The 12,401-nt window shown below is 49.8% G+C and overlaps 4 protein-coding genes across 4 annotated transcripts; 2 read left to right on the plus strand and 2 right to left on the minus strand.

Moving 5' to 3' along the window:
* Nucleotides 1–265: 265 nt before the first annotated feature.
* PV09_08683 (uncharacterized protein) lies at nt 266–4,069 on the minus strand. The gene is made up of 2 exons (XM_016362620.1): nt 883–4,069; nt 266–822 (listed from the first exon to the last, which is right to left on the minus strand). The coding sequence occupies exons 1-2, from the start codon at nt 3,562–3,564 to the stop codon at nt 748–750; spliced, it is 2,757 nt and encodes a 918-aa protein (XP_016209487.1). The 5' UTR covers nt 3,565–4,069; the 3' UTR covers nt 266–747.
* A 592-nt stretch (nt 4,070–4,661) lies between these two features.
* On the minus strand, nt 4,662–6,487 carry PV09_08684 (uncharacterized protein). Its single transcript, XM_016362621.1, has 3 exons — nt 6,313–6,487; nt 6,012–6,259; nt 4,662–5,949 (listed from the first exon to the last, which is right to left on the minus strand). Exons 1-3 carry the CDS (start codon nt 6,362–6,364, stop codon nt 5,023–5,025), a joined length of 1,227 nt encoding a protein of 408 aa, XP_016209488.1. The 5' UTR covers nt 6,365–6,487; the 3' UTR covers nt 4,662–5,022.
* Nucleotides 6,488–6,648: 161 nt separating this feature from the next.
* Nucleotides 6,649–9,129, plus strand: PV09_08685 (uncharacterized protein). Its single transcript, XM_016362622.1, has 2 exons — nt 6,649–7,150; nt 7,200–9,129. Exons 1-2 carry the CDS (start codon nt 6,729–6,731, stop codon nt 8,329–8,331), a joined length of 1,554 nt encoding a protein of 517 aa, XP_016209489.1. The 5' UTR covers nt 6,649–6,728; the 3' UTR covers nt 8,332–9,129.
* Nucleotides 9,130–9,971: 842 nt separating this feature from the next.
* Nucleotides 9,972–12,059, plus strand: PV09_08686 (uncharacterized protein). The gene is made up of 2 exons (XM_016362623.1): nt 9,972–10,481; nt 10,543–12,059. Exons 1-2 carry the CDS (start codon nt 10,266–10,268, stop codon nt 11,863–11,865), a joined length of 1,539 nt encoding a protein of 512 aa, XP_016209490.1. The 5' UTR covers nt 9,972–10,265; the 3' UTR covers nt 11,866–12,059.
* Nucleotides 12,060–12,401: the final 342 nt, after the last annotated feature.

The raw sequence follows: 12,401 nt of genomic DNA on the forward strand, positions 1-12,401 counted from the left end.
GGCGACATGCAGCGTCTCTTGATTTTTCCCGGCCATGCTCTCCTCGTATTACACACAAAGCTTTCGCTCTTTTCCTCTTGTCAACCAAGTTTCAATTCAATGGGCCGCTTATGTTAAGGCTAGGCGACCGCAAGCTCGAATTACACTTTCGCCGGACCGAGGTGGTGCTGTCTTCTGTGGCTCAGTCAACAGGAATGAGGATGTCAACGGTGATGATGGCCAAATTGTATAGAATCTGGCGTATAGGGCCGAATATAAAGAGTAAGCTGCTTGTTCTAGCCGGAGAACGATTGTAAATCGGGGAGACAAAGACGCCGCTCGGTTCTGCTGTAACAACATCTCAAGCATGTTTTCTTGAGCGTGGAGACATCAAACAGAACAGCTATCAATTGGTGTAATATATCCGAATCATCGACTACCAGAAATTATGCCATTTCATCGTCTCGGGTATCTTACACAAGCTACAAATACACCATTCAGTGAAAACTTAGGTGACGACTCAGCGACACGGGTTACCACCAGCCCAATCAAGTACGCATCATTTTCACGAAGCTCCCCAACAGATCATGCTAAAGATTAGAATCCCCCATATCTACGGATGAACTTGCAGCAGAACTACTTAGTTTGGCTCTTATTCTTCTAAATCCTCTCATGCTGAAAGAAACGACAAAAAGCCTGCGAACGCTCGCAATGATGCAATAGAAAGCGCCGGCAATGCAAGAGGTAAAAGACGATGAGGAACCCCGCTCAAAATTCTGTAGGCAAGGTGGCATCGACAGTTAGCTCACCTGACTCGATGCGATCAACACGAAGGACCAGCTCCTGTCATGCAAAGGTAAGCAACTCGAAAAATTTTCATGTCGGGTAGAGTATAGAACGCACTTTTGTTGCCCGGGCGATGCGGAAGGCGATGGGCGGTAGTTTTTCCTTGTTATTTCGCTCCTGGTTCAGTTCAATCCTGCTCTTCTCGAGGACCTTGATAACAGGAGGAGCGTGCTTCCGCAGCGCCAAATTTCCAACCTCGGCCACAGCAGAGTTTGTCTTCTCTGTAATGTCTTCCACAGTTAAACTTATCTCGCGAATGTATTCATTGATCACGGTATCGTCTGCTGAACCTGAACGAACAGAATTCACCAGCGGTTGAATTGAGCGAACAAGAAGCGCCGTTGAATCATCCAAGAAGTTTTTGAACTCCTCAAGTGATGACTCTTGTAGAGAGCTCATGCTATTTTGTGTTATTCCCAAAACTCCCCCTTTGTCACCACTTTCACGTGCAGGACTCAGGTTGTTGCTATAACGGCTGTAGCGACTGTAGGCAGAGTATCCAGAGGCGCTTCCAAGACTGCTTTGATTGCGAACATGTCCGTTGACGCTGTTCACCTTTGTGGAAAGCGTGTTGAAGTTCGTAGGCGTAGTGCCTCGTGGTGGGACCGGAAGGGCCTTGTCGCGGTCACTTTCGGGTGACTCCAACTCGTCAGAGGGTGTGGGCTTGACCTTGACAGCACGAACAAGTTCCATTACAACCGCTGTAAGATTTGACGCTGCCGCGTCTACAAGGCTTACAGGAGCAAGGCCTGCAGCAGCCGAGTGTGCTTTTGTTGCAGTGATAAGATTGTTCGCTGCATTGCTAAGCTTAGCCCTGAGAGAGGTTTGTTGTCTGAGTGATTCGACCGTTCCGTCGTCTAAGCTGCTCTCCGGAGTGCCTAGAGATTCAATGTCGGAGGAAATGTTCCTCACAGTTATTACGACCTGCTTCATGCACTCTATTAGAGCGTCCGACTCTGGTCTTCTTGCCAGTTGCAGTAGCTCGTCGATGGCAAGTTGATAGCTTGTGACGTGCACATCTCTAATCAAGCCATCTGGAGCACTGAATATCGAATCTCTTGCCATGGCGCTCGCATCACCGTTGATACCAGGCAGGCCGAGCATGCTCGCTCGTAAAGACCGGTTCTGACTCTTGAGCTTGGCATAACGAGCCTTCCACTCGCGTACTTCTCTTTCAAGAGCCGAAACTTGATCAAGCAATCGCTCTTCTTTCTCCAGCGCATCAGCAGACTGCAAAGACAAGTCCCTCATTTCCTGAAGAAACCGTGCGGCGTCTCGGCGGACTTCCTCTGTAGTCTGTTTCTGCTCGGCTAGTTCTCGCTCAAGCGCCTCTAATCTCTCGGTAGAGTCTCCGAAACCACCGGTGAGGCCAGCACGATCCTGATTGATTGATGCAGTAGCTGTTGCAAGCTGTGCCCGTAAGTCACGTTCAATTTCTCTTCCTTCCCTTCTTGCGTCATCCAGCTGCGCTCTCAATTCCTTTTCAACTTCGCGTTCGTTGCGGCGAGCAACATCCAGGTCTTCACGTAGTTGGCGCTCGCTGTCCTGTTTCTCTGTACGTACCCTGGTTAGCTCTGCCTCGAGGCTGTCGTTGAGGTCTCGGGCGTCTTTCAATTTGGCTTCCAAGCTAGAACGTAGCTCTTTCCACTCTGAACGCTCCTGTTCCAAAGATGGATCCTGGCCCTGCCTGGATTGTACCTTCTCAAGTTCTTTATCCTTTTCCCGTAATTGGCCCTGTAATTCATCCACCTTACGCTCCAATACGTCAATTTGGGCTCTCAACTCAGCAACGTCCGGGCTTGAGCCGTTTGCACCTCTTGCCGAGTTATCATCATCGTCGTCCTCAACCATGAGACTTTTATTAGGAACGATAGTATTGCTTTGAAATGTCTTCGGCATTGGCTGGTTGTAGTCGTTGGGAGAATTTTCAAGACCAGGCTGAATGCCCGGCGCAGTATTGTCAAAAGAGCCACCAGGCAGACCCCTTGATGCGGTGCGTGGTGGTGGTCTGAATCCATTTGGCGTTCCAACTCGGGGAGGACCAACGCTCATCATGCTCCCGGCTCGGCTGCCAGGCCCATCTAGACCTGCAAATCTTGGGAAGCGCCGTTCAAGTTCGTAATAAACATCTGTGGCCAACTGCCTGAACCTTTCGGGTGGTAGTGTCGCTAATTTTTGACGAGCTTGATTTCGCTTGTAGTGGAAGTTTTGCTTGGGGAGCAGGTACTTTGGGGCGCCGGACATGCCAGGCCCACCTCCACGTTTCTCATCTTCTCGTCGCAGCAACTCGTCGTAAACATCTGTGCTGAGCTCTTGGAATTGTATTGAGGTGAGACGGAGGAGCTTATCACGGGCGCGATTCTGTCGTTGGTCGTTTGGTTCATTCATAAGATAGGGGGACAAAAAGTTCTTGAGCACCTTGTAGTGCTCGGACAGCGATTCTTCCATCAAGTACGCACGACGGCTGTCTATGCTTCCGGCAATGCTGCGACTGTCGACGCTGCCCCGAGAGACGGAGCTGGGAGGTGAAGGATTCCCACCACGAGCGCCGTTCTGCATGGCTCCATCGGTAGTACTTGTGTTACTGTTGTGACCGGACGAAATGGGCGGGGTATCTGGGAAGCCCTTGAGGTTTGGGTTGTTGAGGTTGCTTCCGTAAGTTGGGTATGCGCCTATGGGTGACCAGTCGTTACCGTCGGTGGATATCGGGGGTGAAGATAAGGGAGGCGCGGCTTGCATTGCACCGTGAGCGTGACCAGCTCATGCGAAAAGGCCCGTCCTTCTAGTCCGATTCGCCAGCAGGAGCCTGATTTTGGTTTGTCGGACGTTTTTCAAACACAAAATGTTGAAACAAATGTGTTCTGTGGGAGCGTGTCTGGCTTCGACAGAAGCTTCGAAGACTAGAAACGACCGCGACGGCGTGAATGAACGAGAGAAAGCGAGAGAATGGAGGGGGGAAGGCGGCAGGAAGGCAGGTTGGGGAGAAAGTGAAGGAGAGAGGGAGAGGACTGGTTGAGGATTTGGTCGTGCCGGAGCTCGATGGACAGTTTTGAAGACGGACAAAGTGTGACCAGAGGCGGAAACAGGTGGGAGGTTTCTTCACGCCCGCGGCAGAAGTCCAGCGCGTTTCAGAAACTGCACAGGAGAGCAAGCAAGGGAGAGAGGCACAGAGCGAAGACGGAGGCTGTAAGTATGACGGGAAGAGTTCTGTCCTGTGCAGCCGTAGATGTTGGGTGAGGATAAGGATTTGGCTTGATCAAAAGAACCTCGTCCGCGGTCGACTCGCTGAAAGGGGGCTTCTGGGGCTGCGCTTGGGCTTGCGCTTGGGCTTGCGCGTGCACACGTCAAAGCTCGACGCTTTGTGGCTCTGCCAGCCCGACTTACGCAAGACCGTTGGATCTCGAGCCACCAAATCAACCATCCACGCCCTGATCCAGACAATGTCTCTTTGCCGCTTCGGAAGAGAAATAGCAGACCGTCTTCTGAAGCGGTGATCTCGTTAACTCACCCGCTCAGCTGGACGTCATCGACGCTGTGTTGGTGTGGTTGGCCTCGTCGAACGCCCTCCCACCGAGTCGAATCCGTGAAGCCCTTGCGATCTGCAAAGGACCGCCAAAGATGCGCCAGATGCCGCATCTGCAGAGCCAGATCAGCACGACTGTGTCGCGTCCGGTCAGATTCATTTCTTGCCCGCCGATCTACAAACTAGAGACACCTTCGTGGCCAGTGCTAGCACCTACTGTTCTTTCCTCTTCATAGCGGCGCACAGCATTGAGCAGTTGCTGACGTACGGCCTTCACTGCCCTTCGTTCTGCACACTCCTGCATGGACGGAGGTTCGCATAAAAGCAAGGATCTATTCTAATCTGGTGGATTGACCAGGTTCATCTCCCATGACTCGGGGCAACGATTCCACTCTTCATAGGCCATGCTGAACCTTATCACGCCTTCGGCCTATTACTGACTTCATAACCACGCTTTCAGGCCTTCGAGCGAGTGTGAGCCGTCGCAACAACAATAAAAAATAACCATCACACTTCAATCTCGGTATTGTCGCCCATATTCCACCACGCAAAACATCCAGAGTGGAAACAGACTGTTCTGGCTGCACAAGTGCTTCGGAGCTCTGAACATTTGTATGTATATTACACTCAAAATAGAGACCCATTTATCGCAGATTGATTCTGTAACATCGGCCCTATGCCTTTCTGATCTTGCTCTTCGGTAGCTTAGCGCAGTCTCGACACAGCCAGTCCCCCACCGGCTCTGCATCGAGTCCCGCGCACTCCCAGTGGAACCACTGGTTCTTGCAGTCTGCGTTATCGCATGCGACCATATCGCCGTAGCTGACTTTTTGGCAATAGCAGTATTTTGTGTCATCTGCGCCATCATCATCGGCATCTGCACTTTCGACGTCGTGATCTGGCTCATTTTCAATCTCTGAGCCATCCTCGCTCGCTACACTATCCTCTCCCGTCGTAGACGGTGACGCTCGGGAAACATTGTTGAGCCGTCTGTTCACCTTTTTCGACAGGCCATGCTTGTTTGTTTTCTTTTTGTTCGGTTTCATGTCAGGCCTCTTACCGGCGAGTGGCCTCTTCGCTGGCCGTGGGCCCACGCTGCCCGCACGACTACCTCCTGGGGTGCCTGCCTTGGGCGTGCTTGGACCCAGTGAGGATTGTCTTGCGAGGGTGGAAGGTCTGGCAGGTAGAGGACCTAGGCTGCCCTCAGGCCGAGGGCGCTTTCGCTCGGAACTGGCCGACGTCTCACGCTGAGATCGATTTAACTGTATGGTGGCAGCAGCTTGAGCGCTGGCCAGATGTGAGCGATTAAGGAGCGGATGTGGTTGCACCACAGCCCCGCTGCTATTATTTGTGCTGGCACCAGAAATGGCTCTAGTGACCTGGTTGATTGCAGCCTGTGCGACGTTGGTCTGACCACCTGCTGTGTTCAGCGACAGTGGCTGCAGAGGCGTGTTTGTACCTGTGTTAGCAGACGACGACGGAGGGACGAGATTGCCAGGTGAATCGCGAAGCAAGCTCGGCATGGACGGATCGATAGGCATAATGCCATCGGTTTGCAAGTCTCTTAGTTTTATATCTAGCCTTTTGACGTAACGATCCATCTGTTGTTCCCGTCAGCATGGCCTGGTCAATAAATGACACAGTCAGAAAGATCTGAACATACCAGTACACATGACTTTTGAAGTAGAGCCAGTTTTTCCTCTTGAAGTTCTTGTGCTTTCAAGAAATTCTTTCTAACAGCATTGCTGTACTCTTCTTCTTTTGGGTTCTCGACTAAACTACCATTTTGCTTAATAAATTTTTGAATGTTGCTATCCCTCGAGTTGATAATTGCATAACATTCATTGATGCTTTCTTGTTTAGCTTGAGCTTCTTCATACAAATGCGCAATCTCTGCCGGCAAATTTGCAACTAGCCGGATGTCAGCACGCGAAACTTTGATTCTCAACTCGTTGCCAACCTACCATCGTGTATGAACTGCTCCAAAACATTTGCCGCGTCTTCAGTGGCAGCCATGCTTCAAGAGACTCAAGATTATCCAAACACGGTGTTTTTCATCGAGTCCGGAGGTGGATAGCGCCGACAGGAGAGTCTTTATAGTGTCGAGGTCCTGAGAGGCTGCAGCTGTAGATTGATTTGGTTGATGGGTAGTCACTTCCGACACTCGCTTTCTGGCCGTTTCGACAGCCCAGACTCCGCCACAGACTACTTGAAGTGGTTAGCGCCCGCCACTTTATCCTTGGCAGGAATGAATTCAGAAAGACGATTCCATCTTTCGGTTCCCTTCAACATCTGACGAGTATGGGAAGACTATTAAGGTTGTGAGTGGACAGAAGTCCTGAAAATTTTGCCTATTTGAATTCCCACGGCCCACGCAATCATGAATCATATGTTTATCGGAAATGGCAACGCGCAACCTATTGGTTGTGTGAACACTTTTGATGAGGACCCCATAGTTCAAGAATGGCGGCCCGAGGCCAGAGACCCGAATAAGCATCTGGATGCTGAGGTCTGGAGAGGCTTAACCCTGGCTCAACAAATTGCTATTATCGAAAGAGAGGCAGAACACAATGGTGTCGAGCGTCCTCAGGATTATACAGTGTCCTTTCACTACAACCCGCGCGTTGAGTCACATCACTTTGGCCGAAATCATCCAATGAAGCCATGGAGGTTGACACTTACGAAACAACTCATTTTGAGCTACGGCTTGCACTACGCAATGGATTTATTCGAGTCTCGCAAGGCTACGAAGCAAGAACTCGCCGCTTTTCATAATCAAGAATATCTCGACTTTCTCTCAAGGTAGGAATTCGAAGTTATAGTTTGAGAACTAGGCTAACACTTTTCAAAGTATTAGTCCTGGTCAAGAAGTCGACGAGGGACAGCGCTCACAATTTCTCGGCAGCGCAGACATCAGCGCTGACTGTCCGATTTTCGACGGCATGTGGGACTATTTCACTCTATATACCGGCGCGTCCCTTGACGCCGCACGTAATCTGATCTCGGAACAGTCGGATATCGCCATCAACTGGTCTGGTGGTCTGCACCATGCACACAAGAATATGGGCGCTGGATTCTGCTACATCAACGACATCGTGCTTGCCATCCAGCAACTGCTCACGGTACACTCTCGGGTTCTGTACATTGATATCGACGTCCATCACGGCGATGGGGTGGAAGAAGCGTTCCATTCAACTGATCGTGTTCTTACGCTTTCGTTCCACAAATATGGTAAAGATTTTTTTCCTGGCACAGGTGGCATGGACGAAACTGGACCAAAAGATCTCAAGAACCCAGGACAACTTGACAAAGAGAGCCCCGGGGCGCATCACGGACTCAATGTTCCTCTCCTGGACGGGATCAGCGATAGCCAATGGCAGAATCTGTTCGAAAATATCACGGGTCCGGTCATTGATGCCTACGATCCTGGGGCAATCGTTCTACAATGTGGAGCAGATTCTCTTGGCGGTGACCGGCTGGGCAACTTTAACCTCAACATCAAAGCTCATGGTTTCTGCGTCGACTTTGTTAAGCGAAGATCGCACAAGCGCAAACTCATGATCATTGGTGGCGGAGGCTACACACCACGAAATGTCGCGAGGTGTTGGACCCATGAAACGTCCATATGCGTCAATGTCACCCTAAACAATACGCTTCCAGCGCATGTCCCGTACAGGCAAGCATTCATGGGAGAAGAGCAAGGCAACGGGCTGATGTATCCGTCACTTGACAATATCCCAGGCAAGATTCATCCAAACACCCACACGGACCAATATTTGAACAGTCTAGTTGAGAACATTCATCGCGAGTTGCAGTACATCAAAGGGGCACCGAGCGTCCAAATGGCACGTATGCCGAATGGATATCTAAAGATCAGAGAAGAAATTGACGCCGAAATACGAGAACAAGATGAAGAGAACGAAGCTGTGAGGAGGAGAAGGGAGAAGAACGTCGGTGGCCGAGGAGAGTACCGGGGAATGTGAGATCGTATAATTCTGCTGCCGCGAAGGTTCTGATTGTCGAGCAACAATTTTACTCTGAACAGAAGGCACGCTCAAGTCTCCTGACAGAGCGCAAATCTTACTATAAGCGCCTGTTCATTGTCACATTCTGGCTGCAGAATGTAGCGAATTTACGGTTAGAGCCGTGGGATTACGACAATCGGATTTGCGAATTGTTCGGCGAACCATATTACCTGACTTTCCCTCTCAGTCAGCGGCGTTGTCTATTCATAGTGATGACGCTCTAACTGGATTTGATCGAGAAGCCTTCCTTTGCAAATGGCAAAGTATGCGGAGCGATCTTTTAATCACTCACATGTTGTGAGCGTCATGGCTGCACCATTACTTGATGAAAACTGCGCGCTCCAAAGAGGTTCTGACGTCGTGCTACGGGGTCAACCTGCGGCGACACTAGTTCACGAGATGTATCGACTCCCGCGTCGGAGCGGTCCCCTCCATCTCGTGAAATCTGAAACAGTGGAAATGGCTGGGCGATTTTCAGCGAATATAGATCCATGATCAATAATTTGGCAAGCACAGGGAGGCTCCAGAGGTTTTTGGAGGTTCAAGCTTAGGAGAAGTGATTGCTAAGGCTATCTTGTTGCAAGTTGAGTGTTCACATTTGTGACGGGTATAATAATTGTTATTTTACACGTGACCGGATAGGGACCGGGACTTCGGCCGTCAGTAAGATTCGCCTTGGTACGACACGTCTGACCATATCTTTGCTATATTTCCGTTCTATTTGAAGCTTGACCTGTTACCAAATTTGGGACGCACCTGCCCGTCGCACTGATTTTAGACTCCGTTCCCAAAGTTACAACTTTCAATTTTGTGGTAATGTGTGTTGATCAGCGCATTCCGAAACTCAGCGGCGGGTCCCGTCGTAGTCTGCGGGATGAAGTGGAGTCGCCGCTTGTGTCTTGACGTTTGTAGTCAAGGCTTGTAGTCATGACACAACGTAAGTCGTCTGACCATCCCTCGGCTATCAGGCAAGAATTAGGCAATGCAGCAGTGGAATTGTAATTACCATCTTCAAACGACCTATGTCCCAGCATTGATGGTTCTTAGACACGAAGGCCAAGATCGGCCAAGGAGGAAAAGAGATCTTTGCAGCCGTTCGGCAGAAGCTTACGATTCTTGCTCTGGGCGAATCCTTCCACAGACCTCTGAGAACTTTGACAAATCAGGCTCTTATTGGCTGCTAATTTTCTTATCAAAAGACGCTAGAATGATGTTGGAAGACTTTGCCGAGCAGACCCTTTCTGGACCTCCTCTTCTGTGGAACACCACGCGACTTTCACAGCAGGGATTGCTACCGGTTGATAGGAGACTTTCGATACGCGACGCACAGCTGGTGTCGGTAAAAAACCAAACTCGCTGATGCTGCCCAGCCTGTATCCACAACTGAGATGAATCCATCGTCTTTGTTTGCGTAGCGCGAGGGATCAACGGTCGAACTGCACTCCAGACCCTGGTCGCAAATTCTTACGCCGCTATCTCCAATCAATCAAAGCAAGAAATCTCGCGTTAGCCTCCGATGACCTTGTTTTAAGTGCTCAGCGCTGTGAGAACGGCAAGAGGGGTCGAGAAGGTCTGTGAGGACCTAGCCAACTTGGTCACGAATGTTCAATGGCTGCCGTCCCGCCACTCAAGCCTCGAGCGCTGAGCTTATCTTGGGACCACCCACACCTTAGGTCGGCCACGAGAGCTTTCGGCGATCTGCGCAAAGGGCACCATGATATTTTAATCCCCCCGTATCCTAGGTGTAACCTTAACGCCAGGCCATAAGCACCTCGTCCTCTTTCAACCATAATTGCCCCATTGCGACTTTGACCAGTCGTTGGAGCGCACTTGTTCTACGGGCTCCTTATTTGTGTGCGACGTGTATTTTTTGCCGGCTCGACGCAGCAAACATGAGTTACGAGAAGGACGTTGAGAAGATCCCAGATACCGGATACGAGGCTCATTCCGATGACACTATACCCGGCGAGACCTTGAACTACACTGGCACATTTGGCAAGCTGCAGTCGATTGCTGGTAAATATGGAGTTGAGCAGAGAGGCATTGAACGCGTGCCTGAGAATGAGCGCACGGATAACAAACACCCATTGTTAAATGTCGCCACCATGGTAGGTTGACATGGAACTTTGGTAAGCCATGGCTTATGAATACTAATAAATGTATCGTTAGTGGCTCTCGGCAAATATGGTTGTTTCTTCCTTTGCAATTGGGGTTTTAGGTCGTTCTTTGTTCTTCCTGGGCTTTGTGGATGCTATTCTAGTCATTCTCTTCTTCAACCTGCTGGGTATCATACCCGTTTGCTACTTCTCAACCTTCGGTCCACGTTTTGGACTTCGCCAGATGGTATTGTCACGTTTCTGGTTCGGCTGGTACGGCGTAAAGCTCATCGCCGTCTTCAACGTCCTCGCTTGCATAGGCTGGTCTTCTGTCAATTCGATTGTCGGCGCTCAGCTAATTCATGCCGTCAACAACAATGTTCCGGGATGGGCTGGTATTCTTATCATTGCCATCTGCACCATGCTAGTGTGTTTCTTTGGCTACAAAGTTGTACACGCCTACGAGTTTTATTCTTGGATCCCAACCTTCATCATTTTCATGATCATCCTAGGCACATTCGCTCACACTGGCGATTTCGTCAATATTCCAATGGGCGTTGGTACATCTGAACTCGGCTCCATCCTTTCTTTTGGCTCCGTTGTCTATGGTTTCGCAACTGGCTGGACTAGCTACGCTGCAGACTATACTGTCTATCAGCCCGTGACTATGAGTCGTACCAAGGTCTTCTTCGCCACCTGGATCGGTCTGATCATCCCGCTCCTCTTCACCGAGATGCTTGGTTGTGCCGTCATGACCGCTACCTCACTCAATGGCGGCGATAACATCTATCAAAATGGTTACGATGCATCCGGCTCTGGCGGTCTTCTTGCCGCCGTTCTCTTCCCCCACTTAGGCAATTTCGGAAAATTCTGCTTGGTAATGCTCGCTCTTTCCATAATTGCCAACAACTGCCCCAACATCTACTCGGTCGCTCTCACCATGCAGGTTGTGTCTCGTTGGACTGCCAAAGTTCCACGCTTTATTTGGACCTTTCTTGGTACAGGTGTCTATATCGCTATCGCAATTCCTGGTTACTCCCATTTCGAAACCGTGCTTGAGAATTTTATGAACTTTATCGGTTACTGGCTCGCCATTTACGAGGGCATCGCCATCTGTGATCATTTTTTCTTCAAGCGAGGTTTCGGCGGTTACAAACCAGAGCTCTACACCGAGCGTGGGGCTCTCCCACCAGGAATTGCCGCCGTCGGTGCTTTCTGTTTTGGTGTTGCTGGAATGGTGACTGGCATGTCTCAGGTTTGGTATGTTGGTCCGATTGCTCTTCATGCAGGTGAGGCCCCATACGGCGGTGACGTTGGTTTCGAACTTGGCTTTGCTTTCTCCTTTGTGACCTATTTCATTTTCAGGAAGCTGGAGCTTAAATATTTTGGAAGATAAATCGATTTAAGTTGTAGTGGAGGAGCGCTTAAAACTTTCGCAGACTTTTCCCTTCTTGTTTTGATAACTAGGTATGAGACGGAATGGTGACGGGTCACGTGAAGCGATGATACCACTAATTGGAAAGTTTCCTGTCTTATCTAGCCGATCCTCGTGTCTATATATAACCCAATTTAAATTTTACTTGTACTAGACTTCTTTTGGAACACAATCTGATATTGTGCGAAAGCATTTGTTTGTGGGCTTAGTGCACATGAAAGTGATTGAAATTGCTGTTCCAATTCGTCGTTGAATCGATAGCCTCGTCTAGCTTAACAACAACATGTTTATGGTCGCAATTATTTGCATTCACGAACTTGCTGGGGCATTAAAATTTCAACATTCTCGACTCTAGAGATTTACTAGAACGTCCAAGTTAGTGATAATATAGACACGAAGGTGCAATGAGGTGGTGCAGAAGCTTGGGCCATCATGTGGCTAGTGTGTAGGTGGAGAGACAGAGCCCTACTGCTTTCTTCGCCGACAAATTTTTTGGG

The sequence above is a fragment of the Verruconis gallopava genome, assembly GCF_000836295.1.
Source record: "Verruconis gallopava strain CBS 43764 unplaced genomic scaffold supercont1.46, whole genome shotgun sequence".
NCBI classification, from domain to species: Eukaryota; Fungi; Ascomycota; class Dothideomycetes; order Venturiales; family Sympoventuriaceae; genus Verruconis; species Verruconis gallopava.

What these genes read in the sequence shown, in the direction of transcription:
- PV09_08683 (XM_016362620.1), bottom strand. Translation starts at nt 3,564, where the DNA reads ATGCAAGCCGCGCCTCCCTTATCTTCACCCCCGATATCCACCGACGGT. An exon ending in GCATCGCCCGGGCAACAAAA is followed by an intron (nt 823 to 882) that starts GTGCGTTCTATA and finishes TTTGCATGACAG; the next exon opens with GAGCTGGTCCTTCGTGTTGA.
- PV09_08684 (XM_016362621.1), bottom strand. Translation starts at nt 6,364, where the DNA reads ATGGCTGCCACTGAAGACGCGGCAAATGTTTTGGAGCAGTTCATACAC. An exon ending in GGAGCAGTTCATACACGATG is followed by an intron (nt 6,260 to 6,312) that starts GTAGGTTGGCAA and finishes ACATCCGGCTAG; the next exon opens with TTGCAAATTTGCCGGCAGAG. An exon ending in TTCAAAAGTCATGTGTACTG is followed by an intron (nt 5,950 to 6,011) that starts GTATGTTCAGAT and finishes CGGGAACAACAG; the next exon opens with ATGGATCGTTACGTCAAAAG.
- PV09_08685 (XM_016362622.1), top strand. Translation starts at nt 6,729, where the DNA reads ATGAATCATATGTTTATCGGAAATGGCAACGCGCAACCTATTGGTTGT. An exon ending in TATCTCGACTTTCTCTCAAG is followed by an intron (nt 7,151 to 7,199) that starts GTAGGAATTCGA and finishes CACTTTTCAAAG; the next exon opens with TATTAGTCCTGGTCAAGAAG.
- PV09_08686 (XM_016362623.1), top strand. Translation starts at nt 10,266, where the DNA reads ATGAGTTACGAGAAGGACGTTGAGAAGATCCCAGATACCGGATACGAG. An exon ending in TGTTAAATGTCGCCACCATG is followed by an intron (nt 10,482 to 10,542) that starts GTAGGTTGACAT and finishes ATGTATCGTTAG; the next exon opens with TGGCTCTCGGCAAATATGGT.